This window comes from Drosophila miranda, chromosome XL (genome assembly GCF_003369915.1).
Source record: "Drosophila miranda strain MSH22 chromosome XL, D.miranda_PacBio2.1, whole genome shotgun sequence".
Classification (NCBI taxonomy): Eukaryota; Metazoa; Arthropoda; class Insecta; order Diptera; family Drosophilidae; genus Drosophila; species Drosophila miranda.
In genome coordinates, this window is record NC_046673.1 from 11,595,956 (window position 1) to 11,614,517 (window position 18,562).

Below are 18,562 nucleotides of genomic sequence, written 5' to 3' on the forward strand. Positions count from 1 at the left end.
TAGCTTTTCGTACGTTTTTGGTAGGTGATCGCCAGATTTATGAAAATTGTTGAGCGAGCTTTATGCTAATTTATGCGTATTGTTTTGTCTGCCCACGCAGGCCATCCACTCCTCTTGCCATGCCGCCATCTCCTCTCTCTGTCTGTCTGTCCGTCGGTCTGTCTGTCTGTTACCGCAATGAGTCGCCACACTTATGCGATGCCACTCAATGAACAATTTTAATGGCCGCATCGGGGCGTGTGAGTGTGTTTGTGTATAAATAAAATCAAATCAAATAAAATACAATAAAGATGAGGCCGAAAAATCGCGTAAAAGCAAAGGAATTGATACGCCCCGTTGGTCACTTAGTCAGACCAGATCGCATGCCTATGTCTCCTCTCTATCGAAGCAGAAGCAGCAGCAGCAGCACGTGAGTGTGTTGGTAATATGCACACAGATACACACTCCTACATATACATATACTCATGCATAGCGCGCTTTATGGCTTGTGACAAATAATTTGTGAAGCGGCCGCAAATAAATGTGTGGCAGGCAGGCAGGCGGCAGGCGGCAGGCAGGCAGGCAGTCGGACCGGCATCTTCTGGCGTTTGGAATGCTTTTGTTTTGTCTCTCACTTTTCCCGTGCCCCGTGCCCCCTGCCACAGGCCCCTACCCTACTCTCTCTTCTACTCGGCTCCCCCCCCTTCTTGCGCTTTCTTGCGGCTCTATTTTTGGCCACTCGCACTCTCCGCCGCTTTGGCCTGCGTTGGCCTGGCTAAAACAAATAGACGACAACGGCGATGTCTGCTCAGAAATTATGTGTTAATATGCTAGTATTATTAGCTGCTATAATGGCTGGCTCCCCCCTTAGTCCGTCTCCCGCCTCAGCTGTCCCCTTGCCGCAGCACTCCATGCCACCGGCACCCCGCCCGCCCTTCCTGCATTATTCTTTTGTCATTACGTATACGCAGAGTAATTTTCCCTTTTTAACGTTTTTTGTGTGCTGTTTCTGTGTTTGGCTTTGAGCGTTGGCCAGGCTAAATGAGTTTCAATTGAGCACTTAACCCGGTCCTACCTCTACAGTCCCCCGTTTCCCACTTTCCCACTTCCCCTCTGTCCTCAACCGCTCTATTCCAAAAACTCCCATCCAGTGCCACTCCCAAATCCTCTGACATCGTGTTTATTCGGGCAAAGTCCTGTCCACTGGTTTTTTGTGTACTCTGACTAGAACTTTGCACTGAAGTGCAGGCACAGTGGAATGAGTTGGGTATTAAGTAATCGAAATGATATCGATAAGTGGGCAGAAGAGCGATGGCTGCAAGGCTACTATCAACAGAGAAAAGGGATGATTAACGATCAATGGTGAAGGTAATCATGAATGATAGTGAAAATCGATTAGTTATCGTTGGTTAATGATGAATAAGACTGAAAATCGACTAATTATCGTTGGAGTAATCTTACATGAGAATGTAAATCGATAGTTCGCTCTTTAAACCCAATCTTGTATCTATATTGTATTCGTTTTTCTATTCCCTTACCATTTGATCGATATGGCAGATATCAGTGCAGTGCACTAGCCCCAACCCCTGCACCGCTCACCACTTCCTTGGCTGTCATCCCCCTTCCTGTTCTCCAGTTTTACAGTTTAATATGCAACAATTGTCGTTAAATGTTACAAAAACATGAAGAACCTACAGAAAATAGAGGAAAGGCAAACCGAAAACGCAAAAACTTTTGCGTCAACCCATAGCCGGGGCGCTACCCTCTCCTCCATGGCCCTACACACACACACACACACACACACACAGAGAGAGAACCCTAGACGAATAACCATTCAACCCCTGCCACATAATCCTGCCACTGCCCCATCGCTTGGCAGTGCCTCGCGCCCCATCCTCGACCGACCACAAAGACGACTTCAAACGCTCGGCACGTCAACGTTTTGCATGCCTCGTTGAAGGCAGCGACTGAGGCAGTGGCAGTGGCAGCGGCAGCAACAGAGGCAACAGCAGAGGTAGCGGCAGTTGCAACTTGTTGTTGTTGCTGGTTCGTTATATATATATATTTATATATATATATATAAATACAATACTATATGGGGAGTATATATAGGAATTTTATTTTATGATTTTTTATTTCTGTTGTATTTTGTTTCAAGCCTTTCACAGACCAATTGTCACGGCAGTCGTCTGCTGCCCGTACTCTTCCCTCTGCCGAACCACAATTCCATCCCACTAGCCCACCCACTACTCCGCCACGACACCACGCTCCCCCTCCCCACGTTTTACCGTTCGCCTCATAACGCGCTTTAAACAATTACAATTCAAAATTCATTGACGCGGATCCTGGGTTAACTTTTGCCACAATGACTTCAAAGTATTGTTAACCAACAGAGTTGACAGAAGGTAGTAGTGGCACAGCGGTACGGGTGGGGCAGGCACCACCCCCTGCAGGTGGCAGGTGGCAGGTGGCTGCCCCTAGCAGTAGGCAAGGCTAAATGCTGTCTTCTGTCCCTTTTTGTGTGGTGGTGGTGGTGGAATAATCCAAAGAACAGATCTGCTAATAGCTAAACCCCATATTTGCTTATAATTAGCATGGGACTGGAAAAAAAAGAGGGGAAAAAAAACTGAACCCCCACACTCTTTATCAACAGAGTTACAGTTACATTTACAGTTACATTTACAGTTACAGTTATAGGCTACAGTTAGTTTAGCTTCCATGAGTAATCGTCATAAATTAATTGTCAACATTTGCCTGCACTTAGACCCCCTGCCAGCCCACACACCACACGCATATCCCTGTCCACCAGGTGGCCGGGGTGGAACGAGTGGAATGGGCTGCAGCAATGTGTGGAATGAATGGAATGGGTATTTGAACTGGGTACGAGTATGCGTGCCCTGCCACTTTAAAAATACTTTTGCATTGACATACTCGTATTTGTTGGGAAGTGGAAATTGGAATGGGGCCTTGGGGTTTGGGTTTCCATAAAATTGATGACTAATCAATATACGGAAACGAAACAGCGGAGTGGCCAGCAACCAAGGCAACAGATAACAAGAGCAGGCGGCTGATGATCATACCATTATGTGGATGGATGGATGGACGGGTGGATGGATGGATGGGCAAGGGGAACAGTGATATAAAAACGAAATTAAATGAAAAACGAAACGAAATTCCTGTTCATTTTCACGCCTAATGTGCGAATTTGGTGAAATTTATGGCGACAGGCAAATGGCCGCTCGAAATGCACTGAAATGTCTCTCTTCTTGTCTGCAGAGTGTCGTCCGTCTCTCCTGCCTGCCTGCCTGCCTGCCTGCCCCACCCGGTGGCAGTGGCAGCACCCCCTCCCCGTCTTGGCGTTGCCGTTTGCCGCTGCGTCGTCAAGTTTGTCGCTGTGACTGTGACTCTGCGGCTGTGTTCTGTGCTGTTGGCACGTTGATTATACGCAAAAATCAAAAATAATTAAAATTTCACAATTTAATGTTTTGGCCGCGGGCCAAATGAAATGAAAAACGCCATAAGCCACGAACGGAGAGAGAGCGAACGAGTGAGAAATGGAGACAGGGAGAGATTCAGATTGAGAGACAGATAGAGAGAGAAAGAGAGCCAAAAGAATGAGAGAAGGAAGGAATAATGTTTTGAAGCTGAAGTTAAAGAGATTCATGCGGATGGATGGGACAATGATGGGGAATGGAACAATCTTTGGAGAACTAGTTCAATGATCGCGGCACATGGAGTGGAACGGAATGGATGTGAGATAACCTTTAAATTATTTAAATAGCCTTTTGTTTGGAATACCCTTTTACCCCATTCCCATTTCGTTGGAAAAACCTGCTGTCTGGCCTAACTGACGGCTGTTAAACTTCTTAAGCCCCAACTGCAGCTGAAACTGCAACCCGTTGCTGGATAAACATGGTAGGATATAGCTAATCCACTCACCTTTCTTGGGTATCAGCGACTTGAGCAGCATGACGGCGTTATCGTCACAGGCCCAGGCATGCATCTTGCGGTAGCTGTCGCGTCCCTTCTCCGTCAGCTTGTCCCAGGGCTTTGGTTTGCTCAGCAGCTCGGAGACGGTGCCCTGCGACAGGCCCAAGATATATTTGGCGAACAGCCGCTGGCCTATGTTATGCACGGAGAGCAGCTCCCGTACGCGTCGCGAGATGTGCAGCGTGTCCAGGGCCTGGTTGGCGTACTTGTCCATGTTGTAGCGCAGCATCTCCTGCAGCTTGGCCTCCATGGGATCGCCCTTGGGTATCAGTGACTCTCCCAGGCGGCCGGCCATCGAGGCGCCGGGCGGCAACTGCATCTCCGCGTCCGCGAACCGATAGTGTCCGCGCGCATCCTGATTGGCGGCCGCCGCGGCGGCAAACTGGAAGGCCGGCAGGCTGGGCAGGAAGCCCGGTCCCAAGGCCGCCGCATGCTGGGCGTGGGCGGCCATGGCCGCTGCCGCCGCCGCTGCATTGGCGTTGGGCGTCAAGCCGTTGTTGTTGTCCTCGGCCACGGCGCCGGCTGCCACGGCTGCGGCATTGGCGGCGGCGGCTGCCTGCAGCAGGGACTTGCTGCCGTTGAGGGTGCTGGCCAGGCTGGCCGCCAGTTGGGCGGTGCTGCTGGGGGTGCTGTTGGCGCTGGAGGAGTTGGAGTCGGCGTGGTGCAGGTGGTGGGCCGCTGCCGGATGCAGCAGCTGCCCGTGCGGATGGCCGTGGGGCAGGCCGTGCGGATTGTGCCCGACCAAATGGTGGCCATGCCCGTGCGAGTGGTGGTGGTTGAGGGCGCCGTCGGTGGTGCTGCCTGGACCCGAATTGCAGCTGCTGCTGTTGCTGCTGCTGTTGGTGCCGCTGCTGTGGTGTTGCGACTGTTGCTGGAGGTGGTGCTGCTGCTGTTGCTGCTGGTGGAGCTGCTGGTGCTGATGGTGCGACTGTGGCTGCTGCTGCTGGTGGTGGTGGTGCGGATGGGATCCGGCATCTAGGCGAGAGGAGGAGGAGAAAGTGGAGTTAACCAATTGACTGAGCAACGCTGTGGACGAGGGTCCGTGCTGCTGTTGTTGGTAGTGTTGTTGTTGTTGTTGCAAGGTTGGCGGTGGCGGCGGCGGTGGCGGCAGCAACTGTGGCTGCTGCCCCGCATTGACATTTTGATAAACTGTTGGCGTTTTGCTCCCTGGCTGTGGCTGTGGCATGGCAACTGTTGGGGCAGGCTTTGGCGGCGGCGGATTGGGGCTCTCAAAGCCGCGTCGCCAGTAGCTGTTGACCAGCTGCTCTTCGAGTGTGGCGGGCGGCTGCAATATCGCCTCATCCTCATCTTCATCTTCATCCTCGTTTTCGTTTTCGTTTTGGTTATCATTATCATTATCGTTCTCATTCTCGTCATCGAGCTCTTGCTTTGTACGCACTGTGGCCGCCAGCCCATCGTTTGCCTCAGTTGCAGCTTCCATTTCCATTTCCGTTTCCGTTTCATTTTCATGCGTTACACTTTCGGTTTGGTTTTGGGACGCGGCGGCGGCTCCTGCTGCTCCTGTGGCAGGTGCTGCAGCTGCTGTTGCTGCTGCTGCTCCTGTGGAGGAGGAAGCGGAGGAGGCCTCGTCTGGGAGCGGCGGCATCGCTGCGGGAAACAACAGACAAATTGTGCGATTTGTTGCTGCTGCTTTTTGGTGGCAATATCATAAGGGGGGTTTTATTTTTCATATTATCAACAACATCCATGGAACAAAACGCCAAAAATTAATCAAAATTTGTATATATATTTTTTTCTTTGCTTTTTTCTCATTTTTGATTTGATTTTCAATTCGGTTTTTATCATTTTTCATCACTTTTCAAGTATCGTTCTTTTATCGCCAATTGGTGCAACAAAATAACAAAGAATCGTGTGTATATGATTATATATAGTATTATTTATATATATATATATATGATATATTTAAAGAGAGAGAGAGAGACAGACAGAGCGTGAGACAGAGAGAGAGAGACAGTGAGAGAGAGAGAGAGAGAAGAATGTGTTGTCTGTTTTTTGTTTTGTTTTGCCTTTCGATTCTTTTGGTGGATTTTACTTTCTTTCGTACTGATGGTCGGATCTATCGATAAGCATGCACAACGATAACAATAACGATAGCAACAACAACAACAACATCAACGGTAACGATAACGATAACAACATTAAGAAGAACCACATCACATCAATCGCTCGATGCAAATATTTATAGATATTATATTTGTGTTGAAAGGCAAAGAAATAAATTGAAATAAAACAGAAAACTGCAAGAAAAAAAAAATATACTGCAACTCCGACTGTGTTTGCCCCCAAAGGGCCATAAATGTTGGCGCCAGATCCCACCCCCCAGCTGCCTCTGTCCCCCTGCCCTCTGTCACCTCTTCTGGCGGCTGTTCCTCCTCCTCCTCCTCCTCTTCCTCTTCCTGGGGCCTGCGATAAGGCTGCCTCAAACAAACCATAAAAGAACGACCAACAGTCGGATCAAAATCAAAGCTCGACTGGAGGTCCCATTGATAAGAAGGGCCATTGATCGACAGGCAGACAGAGGGAGAGAGAGAGAAGGAGAGAGTGGGATAGAGGGAGAGTGGGAGAGAGGAGTGTGGCAGGCAGGCGCTGGAGGCAAACAGCAGCCGTTGCACCGGAAGTACAGTCCCACACAGTCACACACGCACACACACACACACACACACACACACACACACATAGAAACCGAAGGAGACATAGATACAGATACATTTACAAAAGAAAAGAAGACAGTTTGAGAACTCACCTTCGCTGATCGCATTGGCAGAGTCACCGCCGCTGCCGCTAGCACTGCCACTGGCACTGGCGGCACCATTCTTGAGGGCCTCGGCGGCCAGGGCCTTGGTCCGCTCCATGAGCAGGGCCTGGAATTTGTTGGGATCGTTGGCACAGGCGGCGGCAGCTGCGGCAGCAGCCGCGGCCGCAATGGCCGACTGGGGACTCAGAACATTCAGATCCAAAGGACTGCTGCGGGAAAGGAAGGCAAACACAGATAGGGATATGAATACACTGCCGGGAGTACGGGGCGGATGGAATAGATGGATGGATGGTTGGATGGTTACTCACTGCTGTTCCTTTTTGATTTTCAGCTCGTTGCTGTCTGCATTGGCTGTGGTTTGGTTTGACATGCGGTCAGCATGATCCTGATTCTCGGCATCCTCGTCCTCCTCGTCATCGTCCTCTTCATCGATCTGCTGCTGGTGGGGAGCCAGCCGCGAGCTGGCGGAGGCAGCCTCCTCGCCATCGTCATTGTCCACGAGCATGGCCTGGTGGTCATCCTCCTCTTCCTCCTCCTCATCGTCCTCAGCCTGGGCTGAGGCCTGGGTGGCGTCCAGATCGTTGGCTGCGGCTGCGGCTGCTGCTGCTCCCTCCAATGGAGAGGCGGCGTTCACCTTGTTGTTGTCGCTGCTCTGGCTGTTGTTGTTGTTGTTGGTGGCAGCCGCATTGACGGCGGCAGCCAAGGCGGTGGCCTCGGCCAAGGCCTCATTGATCTGCTGCTTGTCGAGGCGTGCCTCCAGCCGCATGATGTGCTGTCGCTTCACCTCCAGATGCTCCTCCAGACGCTGGATCTGCACCAGATGTGTCTGCTCCAGGGCACGCAGGCGCTGCAGCTCCTCCAGAAGTGCTTTAATCTGGAAAAAGAAGGTTGCACGATTAGTGATGGATCATTTTTTCTTGATGGGTTCAAGGGTTGCTTGTATTTCCAGATTTTATCGAGGGAGCCCATTATTTTCCCTCTCTCTCTCCATTTGGGGGAAAGTTTGAGAGAGTTATAAAATAATTTTTAATAAAATTAACAACAACGTCAATGTCGGTTGGCGGTGATTGCCGGCGACACACAGAAACCTCTCCCCGAAACCCGTAAAACCACCCAACAAACGCCGCCAGGTACAGTCATTCCCCCCCCTCCACCCACTACCCGTTCGCTCTCGCATCCTTTTGTTTTGAAGGAGGAACTTTGTTTGTTTGATGAAAATATGATAATTGGCAAATTTGACAAGGGAATTTTTCTTAAGTGCGTCGAGCGACAACGTACGATGTGTGTGTGTGTGTGTGTGTATGTGTGTGTGTGTGTCGCCTCCACCCATCCTCAGTGTCTTCCGCGTCGTCTTGTTCGGCAAAAGTTGACAAGATAAAGTTTTTCGGCAGCAGTAGCAGCAGCAGCAGCAGCCGTGTGGCATGCAACGAAATTTTTTAATGACAGCCAGGTGGGCGTGGCCGCGTGTATGCTGTATTTCTTATTATGTGATTAAAATTAATTTTATGGCGCGGTTTTTAATTGAAGCGTATGCCCGAAAAAAAGTAGGGGGAAACTTTTGCGCGCAACTGTACCGCACATCAGGCATCGAATATCGAAGTCTTTAACGAGGATGGGGCTGTAGCTGGGGCGCTGTCGCTGTCCCATATGTTAATCAAATAAGTTAAAGGGAATCAACATAATTCTAACAACAAATTTGCGTGTCATTGCGTTATTTGTGTCGAACAGAGGCATAAAACAATAATTTCATCAGCATGGGAACACATACGCGTACATACCCCCACCCCGCTCCTATCAGGAGGGGGGTATTCGTGTGTCTATTTTATCAATAATTGTGGATGGGCCTGGGACTGGGACTGGGGCTGGGTATGGGGCCTGATGATTATTGGCCATAAACAATGGCCTGTTTTGGTAGAGGCAATAATACATAATTGGCATTAAAAAAGCATCATGCATGCAGGCATGCGTGTGTGTGTGTGTGTGTGTGTGAGTGTGTTCCATGCCGCATGTTCCTTCATACCGTGAATGGGATGGCATGCCGAAAAATGCAAAACAGCCGCCAGGACCCGTTAATTCTATTATCAATCAAAGGACACACACACACACACACATGAACACACGTGAAAGGGATCGAGTCGAGTGTGTGGCAAGGCAGGCAATGAGCGGACCCCCATGCCACATGCGTGTTCGATTTTTCATTAGCATACGGGACACAAAGACGCGGCAGCAACCCCAAGGGCTGCCCACTGCCTGCCTGCCAGCCTGCCAGCCTGGCTGCCATCGGGTCTGAAGACATGACAAGACGACAAACGACTCAAATTAATTGCATAAAAATCTTTTGGGTGCGGTGAGCCCTCGACGTATCTGACGGGGGTGCTGGGTGATGGGCGCTCGAAGGGGGTGGCTTCTAATTGCCAACTGCTCGACAGACACAACCGCCATGCTCAGGGCTCAGAAAAAAGCAAAACGGAATTTTTCGCAGCTTTTCTTAAATAAACGTAATTAGCGGCAGTTCCTCGCTTGTTCATCCTTTCTTTCTACCCGGGAATAAACGTATATTTGTATGTAGTCACATGTGGTGGCAACTGTACCCGCATGGGATCACAAATCATATGGAAAATCAGCTGGAAAGGCGCGCGAAAAGGTCTGGCTGCTGGCATCTCGTGGAAATTGTCATTTCGATTTGTTGTATTTAGACATAGAATTCTGTCGCTCTCTCGCTCTGGGAGCCAAAGAAATATTAAAACGATAAATCAACTTTTTGGATTTTCAACATGGATTCCCCTTCCCCCCCACCACAGTCGCCCCTCACCTTTCCCCAGAAAGCAGAAATCATTTTCAACCCTTGAAGAGCAGAAAGTTTTTGCAACTCTGTGGTTGATGAGGCTGCCTGTGGGATGGTCCCAGTCCTGGATACTGGATACTGAATGGGACAGGGATCGGAATGGCGAATGGTGAGTGGAGAGTGGAGCCAGCAATCAAACAAACTATATAACAAATACTCGTGAGGGGTAAACTAGAGGAGGGAGGGGGCAGTGGTGTCTAGGTGGTTGGTTTTCCCTTCCGTATTGACTGTAAAATTATGAAAATTTACATTTTTCATGGCCCCCGCCCCACGTCGTGAGAAATGTGCTCGGACAAAGGCTGGACAGCCGGCAGAGCAGCTAGAGGTGGATCAGAGGTGGAGAGACGGGGTCTGTCATATGGGCTCTCTTGGAACTCTGGCTTAGTTTTTGGGGTAAAAATTGTTGCAGAGAGTGGGGGGCTGAGAGAGCGAACATTAGCATCGAGCGAAAAGCAAACGATTTGTAATTAACAAAATTGCCAAGCAGCCAAAACCATCCTCCAACCCTTTCGGCTTTACCCTTTGCATAACAATTGACAAAGCAGTCAATACACAGATACAGATACACACACACACACACTCATGTATGGGAGGGGGATGTGGCAGAACAATAACAAACACTCGAAGGCACAAGACGAGAAACGTCGCACAATTGGCAGCAGCAGCAGCAGCAGCAACAGCAGTGGCAAGGAGCAGCAGCAGGTGGAGGCAAGCAGGAGAAGCTGGAGAAGAAGGAAGCATAAAATGCCAAAAGGAATTAAGGTTATGCGTCTGTCTCTTTCTCTTTGAGAGTGTGTGTGTGTGTGTGTGTGTGCCACATGAGGCAAAGGGTTTTCCACACAGCGCTTCAAGGATTGGGGTCTCTCTAAAAAAAGGGTTTAATCAGCGAACAGCAGAAGTAGAAGCAGCAGCACCATCACACACACACACACACCCACACACACACAGATTCACCAATCTACAAATACAAATTAACAATAAGCAATCAAAGACACACACACAAAGACAGAGAGAGAGAGAGAGAATCTCTCGCCTCAGAAGGGGGGTGTCCTTTTTTTCACCAAACAGCAAAAGCATCATCAGACTTTTAGGCCGTCAGCTGCCAGGCAGGCAGGCAGGCAGGCAGGCAGCAAAAACCGTCAAAGGAATTAAAATTCATTCGGGCATAAAAATTTTAAAATATATATATTGTAGATATACGAGTGGGGGGGGGGGGGGGGAGTGGGTGATGGATAGAGATAGCGCATATAAAAAGGGGTAACTTTTGCCAGCAGAAGGAACAGCAGCAGCAGCAGCAGCAGCGGCAGTGACAGCGGCAGCGGCAGCAGGTGGGGGGTGGGGCAGTTGTGTTGTTAATTTCCAAAAAGCCAAAAGACAAATGAGTAAAAAGCAACAACAGAGCGGAGGCAGTGGGATGCAGAGGCAGTGCCACCAGCATCGATTGTCTCAATGTCGTCAAATGTTTTTCTTTCCTTTTTTTTCGTTGGCAGAAGTACCCCTTTTCTAGGGTATGATTACTACTCTCCAGCAAATATTATAACTATTCTTGAAATAGGACGGAAAAACTAGTCGAACAAGCGGAAATTGCAAAAGAGAATGCCCGAGAATGCAAAAACAAAATACATGCCGTGTGGTAGAAGCTCTAAAGAAACAATGGATCCTCAAGGGTATCCAAAGCTCGATCATCCCTAAAAAGCGGGCACATATCTTTTTCATATTTGGATTTTTTGTTGTTTTTTGTTTTGTCATTGATTTTTGATTGTTTGAAGTGCTGGCCGGACCCCGTCCCACCTTCTCTGGATCCATCTCCTGCCAAGGAGTAGCTCTTGCAAGTCCAGGGATGGGTGGAAGTGGGGTGGATGGAAGCTTTAAAGTCTGCCAAGTGCACCCCAGAGAGCCTTGACGCCAGGGCTTTTGTGTTGGTGGAGCATTGCCTGTCGCCGGCTGCTGCCGTGGCTCTTGCATTTCTTTTGCATCTGGCAATGCCCAAGTTGGCAATTTGCAACAAAAGATAACAAACAGCAACGAAAGGAACAAAAAATAATAAAAGCAAAAATGCAGAAACAAAAGACCCCCGAAAGAGGTCACATATGGGGACTCCATGTCAGAGCGGAAAATGATTCATTTGCTGTGATCTTCAGCGAGTGCACTCGTGAGTGTGATCTATGAGTGGCAGTGCAACTTTTACTCCATACACTCACCTATTCAATCACCGATTCATTTATTCACTTAGCCATTCATACATTTATTCATTCGCCCCAACAGCCAGACCGACAGACAGACAGACAATTCATCAGCTTAAAGACCTTAAATCGCAGGTAATTTCCCCCGGAATTTTTGCATTATTTGTCAATTGCCTCAGGGTGGGCGCAAAAAACGTAGTGCGGGGGTTCTGTGGGGGGCAAGGGTGGGGGGTGGCTGTTCGATAGATGGGGGAGGTGCGGGTTGAGTGGTGGCAATGGCAATTTACAACAATTCAAAGGCATAAATCAAACATTTTGCAAGTTGAAGTTGGCACGGAATGGCCCCTCCCAAAACCGAAAAGGGGTGGGAGGGGGAGCCCCAGTCAAGTTTTCCGTTCTTTGGCGATTGCTCCGTTTGTCAGTCAGTCAAACAGCCATTCATTTAGTCAGTCAGTCAGTCATTCATTCATTCATTCAGTTACTTACGCACACACGCACAGGGAATGGTAGAGTTATTGAATTGATTCGGATGTCTGTTTTTCGTGGTGGTGCCCCCTGGGGGCACGCAATTCGTTCGCGAATTCGTTCGACTCCGTTGTCTTTGTGCGTCTCTCTCTCTCTCACTCTCTCACTTGCGGACCTCTCTTTCGCTCTTGCAGACGGGGGCCCTCTTCTGCCGCTTGATGTTGTTGTATTTTTTGGATTATAAAGTTTTGTAATTAAAATTTGACAGCTTTACAATTCCCAGGACCATCCCCCTGCCACCATCCAGCGCACCACCAACTCATCTTGCCCCACCTCTTGCCCCTGCCTCTCCTGCGTCCCGCGCACATTTTCTTATTAGAATTTTACAATTTTCGATTTATGTTTCGATTTTATTGTCTTCCCCCCAACCCGCGAAAGGAGCAAGCGTGGAGCGATGGGGAGTGGGTGGCCCGTTCGTTGCTTTGGGGTTTAACCCTTAAGTGGGGGCTGGCTTCTTCTTCCTTCCATCGCTCACCATCTATTCTTCCATCCGTCCATCCTTCCATCATACATGAATGACGGCACATTTGCGTATATTTTTAATCAAAGCGCCCACCCCTCAACCTCAGACCCGTCCACACCGCCACCCACTCACTCGCTTACTTTTGTTTCTAATTCGTTAAACTTTTGCTTAATAATTGTCTGGCTGTCCCTCCCATTCCCCCCCCATCGCCCCACCCCCCCGCCTCCATGTGAACTTGACTTTTATTCATATTGCCCAAAAAAATATCCAAATTTTGTTTCAATTTTTGGCTGGTTTTTTGGGTTTTGGTGGGGCGGGCGGGTTTTTTTTTTGTCGATAAGCACTCAGCGACGTCCACGACGACCCAAAAAATGTTGGTCCTTGAGTGGGTTGTGCCCCCTGTGGGGAGGGGGTGGGTGGGGTGTGGGTAGGTTGTATTCGGGGCTCAGTCACATGTCTAATCCTTTTGCTTATTGATATGATATCTACACACGCAAAAAGCACAGGAACAGGAACAGGATAAAAAAAGGTTATAACCCACCGATTTTTATTTTATATATTGCGGACAAGGGTTAAGGGAGAGCGGGGAGGAGTGGGTGGAGTGCTTTCATAATCAAAAAACGTTAAAATCATAGTCTAGACAATAATTTATGAGCACGGAGCATTGCTCTTGTGTGTGCCCGCATCCTCCTCGACATCCTGGACTTCTCCTCCAACAGCAGAGCAGACATGGACCCTGGACTGTGGATCCTGGATTCCCTGGATCCCCATCCACGCAATGCCAATCAACATCTCTCGAGCAAACATTCGTAAGGCAGCAGAGGCAGTAGTACCGTTCGGATCCTGGTCCTTGGTCGTCCTTCGTCCTGGCTACAGGTCTGTCATTGTTGTGTGCCTTTTGTGTGGTGTTGGTGTTTTTTTTTTTTTTTTGTTGTGTTGTGTTGTGTTGGGGGTTTTGTATTTTTGGGGATATAAAAATATGAACGGATGTTCGGGTTTCGGGATGGTATGCCACATCATGTTGAAAGTTGGACAGAGCCAGATGCAGGGGCAGAGGCAGCGACAGAGACAGTGCGGCAGACAAAAGAGAGAGTGCCGCACAACACCTTAATATGCTCCAACCTCCAGCCATTTCGTGGGTTTGTCAGTTTCTAATGGTTTCAACTTCCTTCCGCTTGCAGTTGTCCTTTTTTTTATTTTCTTTTTTTTTGGTATTGCTCAAATGTGGTGCGGGTTCATTGGTGGGTTAAGCAGGTGTCTGCAAGTGCAACACATAAAGCTACTTAAGCAGTGGGTCAGGGTCTGGGGGCAGAGCGTTACTGACGACAGCTGCAACTCGGAGCAAACAGAATGGAGGCCCCCAAATCGATGTCTCTCTGTGTAAGAGCCGCCGAGCAAACAGCAACAGACATTCTGTTCTGCCCCCAAACCAAAGGAAAGTCGCGCACAGGAAGGGCTCTGGGAAGGGGACTCTAATTTGATTTGAACATCAGCGTCAACTTCTAATTGAATTTGGCCCCTCATCGCCATCGCCATCGCCATCGTCATCGTCATCGCTGTGTCTGTGCATCGATTAACTCGACTGCGTCTCGGGCTCTAAGCTCAATCTTCATTTGATGACAATTTCATTTCTATTAAGCGGGCGGAAAATGCCGCTGGAAATGCATAAAATCCACGACCACGTTCCCTCCTCCACCATCCACTATACGCCATCCGAAAAAAGAAGTCGGAAAAAAATACATAGATATGGCAAAAGCTTAGTTTAATTGCCTGCCTGGTTGGAGCTGGTAATTCGGAAGGAAGGCAGGAAGGAGCGCAGGAAACGAAATGGAACGATGGAATGGAATAGAATAGAGTGAGGGTAATAGGGATGAAATGGAATGGACAGTGGGTCAAGCACTGAACTATCGATGAGTGTGGGAGCTATCAAAAACAAATCGAAAGGTAAGCAACGATAAACTGGGAAATAGAATCGATAAAATGTACATACAACAAGAGAACTAATCAGGAATCGATTAAAAATCGATAAAATGATCAATCAAAGGCAGCAAATTCGATCACTTATCGTTCTATGCGCCCCACTGTGGTGGTCGCATTTTGACCGAGCAAACGGCAATTATTTTGACGACGCTTAATTTGCGTTGAGTTGGAGATTTCTCAGCGGATAGCGACTAGCGGATGGAGGATGCGGATGATGACGATGGCGGTTAGCTTGCATCAAAATTGAAGCGACAGCATAGCAAACTAATTAAAGTCAAGGCATTTACCCCCGGCCCCCCGCCCATATCCTGGGCATCTCCAGTCGCCCCCCAAATTGAACGATTTTTATGCCTTAGCCTTTTTTTAATTGTTCAATTTGGGTGGTGGGAGGTGTCTGAAGACCTGCGTTTGATGGCCGAAACTTAAATGCAGGACCTTAGGGCGTCAATAATGACATATTTTCCTCATTTTCTGCGAGAGTCTTTTTTTATGAGGGGGTTTTTTTTTTAATTTGAAATCAATTGTCTAAGTAATTGCTCTCCCTCATTCGTTTGGACTTAATCTAGGGGAAATCGCACAGAAAAAAAGACTTCTTCATCAAGAGATTGTGGTCTCTGTCACACGTACAAATACACGACTGGCTGGAAGGCTGAAGGTTGGGCAAACAACACGCACAACACAAAACGAAAAGCGAAACAAAGGCTAATCAAATAGCAACAGCAAGCAACAGCAGATACTTTGGCTAAGCAGCAGATACTTTTAGCCATTACTGTGGGGGAATACGAGGCACGAGTAGGAGTATCCCTAGACTCAATTTAATGGTAAATTAATAAAAAAAAGGAAAAAATAAATAAATAAAATGAAATGAAATTTGATTTATTGACAGTCTGGAGAGATGTCTTCTCCTTCTTCTAATTGAAATATTTTGAATTTCCGCTCATGCCTGTAATTGACTTGAAGTCCGAGACACGACTCCCGAGTCCTGAGTGTCCGGAGGTGCCACAAGATGAAATCGAAATTGACAATTTTCACAGATTTCCACCTACATATACATATGCATACGCAAACACACATACATATATTCAAGGGAAATTGATGGCTACATGAGATTTTGGGGCCCAAAGACTTGGTAGATTATTCATTTAGCAGGCAGGCAGGTCCACTCCACCCCCAGGTGGTGCAGCCTGGCTGTTGCTGTTTCTGCTGCTTATTTGTTGGCCATAAATCAGGCGGTGGGTTTTCCAATTTGGACTTTTTGCCGATTGCATTTCTCTGGTTGTCAGGGATTTAATGGCCTCTAATTAGATAGGAGTCGCTGTCGTCCAAGCCAAGAGCTCATCGAAAACTCATGTTTATCATATTTCTTGTTGCACATTTATGAGGTGGCAAATGGATTTTTAAGCAGTCAGTGGATCTGGCTGCTGTTGTGCCCTGTCATAGTGGGGCAAAGCGTTTTTTCTTGTCGTGGGGAAAGTTTTTCAATTCAGCCTCAATCAGCAATTGCTGATCCGCTGATGTCCACTGAGCGACAATACTCGACAATGGCAGCAGCAGCAGCACAGCAGCAGCAGAAAATACTCGTAATTCAAATTGACTACTGAACTAACTCACGCAACACAATGGCAACTCTGGGGCAGGGGGGCAGCGAGGCGGGGAGGCAGACCGCAAACGAAAATAAGGAAATAATCAATTTAAAAAAATCAAAATCACACATTTACCCACATTTTCAAACAAACAAAAAAAACAACACTCACAAATGCCAGATAAAAAGAGAGAGAGAGAGAGAGAGGGAGAGGAGCAGCAGCATCTCATCCACTAGAGCAGCAGCAGTAATCATTCAACAGAAAGAGAGCCAGATAGTGGCACGGTGGCCTGCAGAAAGGGGGGAGGGAGCACTCTATATAGAGTGTAATCTACAGTCTCTCGCTTGCTCTGTCTTTCTCTGATCAGAATCCATATGCGATAAATAAATTGAATTTATCCGCAATTGGTCGAAAAAAAGACAGCAGCTGGCCACGAGGCAGGGGGCTGTTGACTTGTGGGGCATACACACACGGAAAGAGAGAAAAGAAAGAGGGGATACAGAGGGGGGGTACGGTGTACGGTGCACGGTGTACGGTGTGCTGTACAATATGATAATGACTGGTTTTTTTTTTCACTTTAATCAGAAATTGCTGTGACAGCCAGCAAGCAAATACAAATACAAAATACTAGTAGACGAATGTGAAAACAGAAATCATTGCAGGCAACGACAGAGAGACAGACAGTCGAGAGAGTCCCGAGCCCAGTCCTAAACTAAGCTCAATGTCTCCAGTAATCTATCTGCAAGAGTGTGTATCTGCATCTGTAAATGTATCTGTATCTGTATGCTGATTGATTTGAATTGAATAATTGCAATTGTGTATTCCAGTATTCCCTCTATTTGTATTTGCGCACACACATTACGAGTATCCATACTGTATGTGATGTATTTGCTCTTTGAATTGAAACTAATGACAAGAAAATGGTGCTCTTTTGGGAGGGGGCATGAATCAGTGATCCCCGAACCTGTAACCTGCTGTAAGGCTCCTCCTTAAGCCATTCTTCTTACCCGCTTCATTTCAGCAACATCCGCACACGACTTTGGGCAGCCGTAAACGAAATTGAACTTTTGCTTCGATTGGGAAAAATCATACTAAATTCGAATAATCGCCAATAATTTCGGTTCGGCTTCATTTAAATTCAAGTTCCGGACATTCGACAATCAAACAAAATACAATAAAAACCATCCATAGTCATTCACCAAAAAAAATATGGGAATCAAAACATGAAATCTATTCTATTTTTGCGGTTAATCATAATGAGATTTAAATTAATAGAAATCCAAAATAATTGGGGGGCCTTGCCTCTTGCCTTGGCTTCTAATCAAAGATTATGACGAGAGCGGGAGTGCCAGAGAACTCAATAAAATAGAGAGAGAGAGAGAGAGAGAGAGAGAGGGAGAAATTACTCAGGCATAGGGATCGGATCGATGAGATGTTTAAACAGTTGCTGTGTGAAACAAAAAAATGAGACCTGATCTGGTTTTTGGCTTCGCTTGTTTTGAGTGGGTTTAATTTTAGACCATTTGCGTTAGACATTTGATGGATATTCCGCTTGATTTGCATTTAAAAATAACATTTCATTCTCCCACCGCATGGAGGGTGTTTGCCTTTTGTCCATTGTCTTTCGGCATGTCGGCATTTTGGGCATGGAGCGTGTGTCCAAATATTTAGATCTGTCAACGAAAACCGTGACATATACCGAAGAACTCCTTCACTCCCCAGCTATCGCCGCCCTGCTGGCTGTTGCTGCGGTCTTCGAAATTCCTGCTGTGGGGTTTTGCCTATGACGTAGATTGGCCGAGTAAATAATAACTATCTTTAAAGTACGAGATACTCGCATATGCATTCCCATTCCCATTCTATTTCAATTTTAATTAGTTGATGAACACCATCCATCCATCCATCCATCAATGCGTGTTATATTAATTTTGATAGCTGCTCATCATTGGTATCGAATCGAATCGAATTGAAACGAGTGTTTCGATGGAGCAGTCGGAGTCGGAGTCGGAGTCGGAGTCTCCGCAGTCACGCGATGATAAGCACAAAATCGAATTTTGTGCATGAGAAATTATGATTATTTCTATTATTATTATGATTACGATTATCTATCTATCTATCTTTAGAGAGGGGTCGGGTCGAACAATTATGCTGGTCCGCTGGACCCATGTCGGGCCATCGATCTGTGTGTGAGATGCGGGACGGAACGGGAAGTGCGTACTCGACCCTCGCGATGCTTAT

General features: G+C 47.6%; 1 protein-coding gene across 5 annotated transcripts in view; it reads right to left on the bottom strand.

The window, feature by feature from the left end:
* LOC108162384 (homeobox protein cut) overlaps window positions 1–18,562 on the bottom strand; it is a 76,132-nt gene that overhangs the window by 11,274 nt on the left and 46,296 nt on the right. For 2 of the 5 annotated variants that reach the window (XM_017297102.2, XM_033396540.1), the window contains 3 exons: window positions 7,054–7,619; window positions 6,734–6,954; window positions 3,919–5,577 (listed from right to left, as the gene is read on the bottom strand). In XM_017297102.2, the coding sequence (XP_017152591.1) occupies window positions 3,919–5,577; window positions 6,734–6,954; window positions 7,054–7,619 (2,446 nt within the window). The remainder of the gene's footprint in view (window positions 1–3,918; window positions 5,578–6,733; window positions 6,955–7,053; window positions 7,620–18,562) is intronic. The other 3 variants (XM_017297111.2, XM_033396538.1, XM_033396548.1) reach the window with 3 other exon arrangements.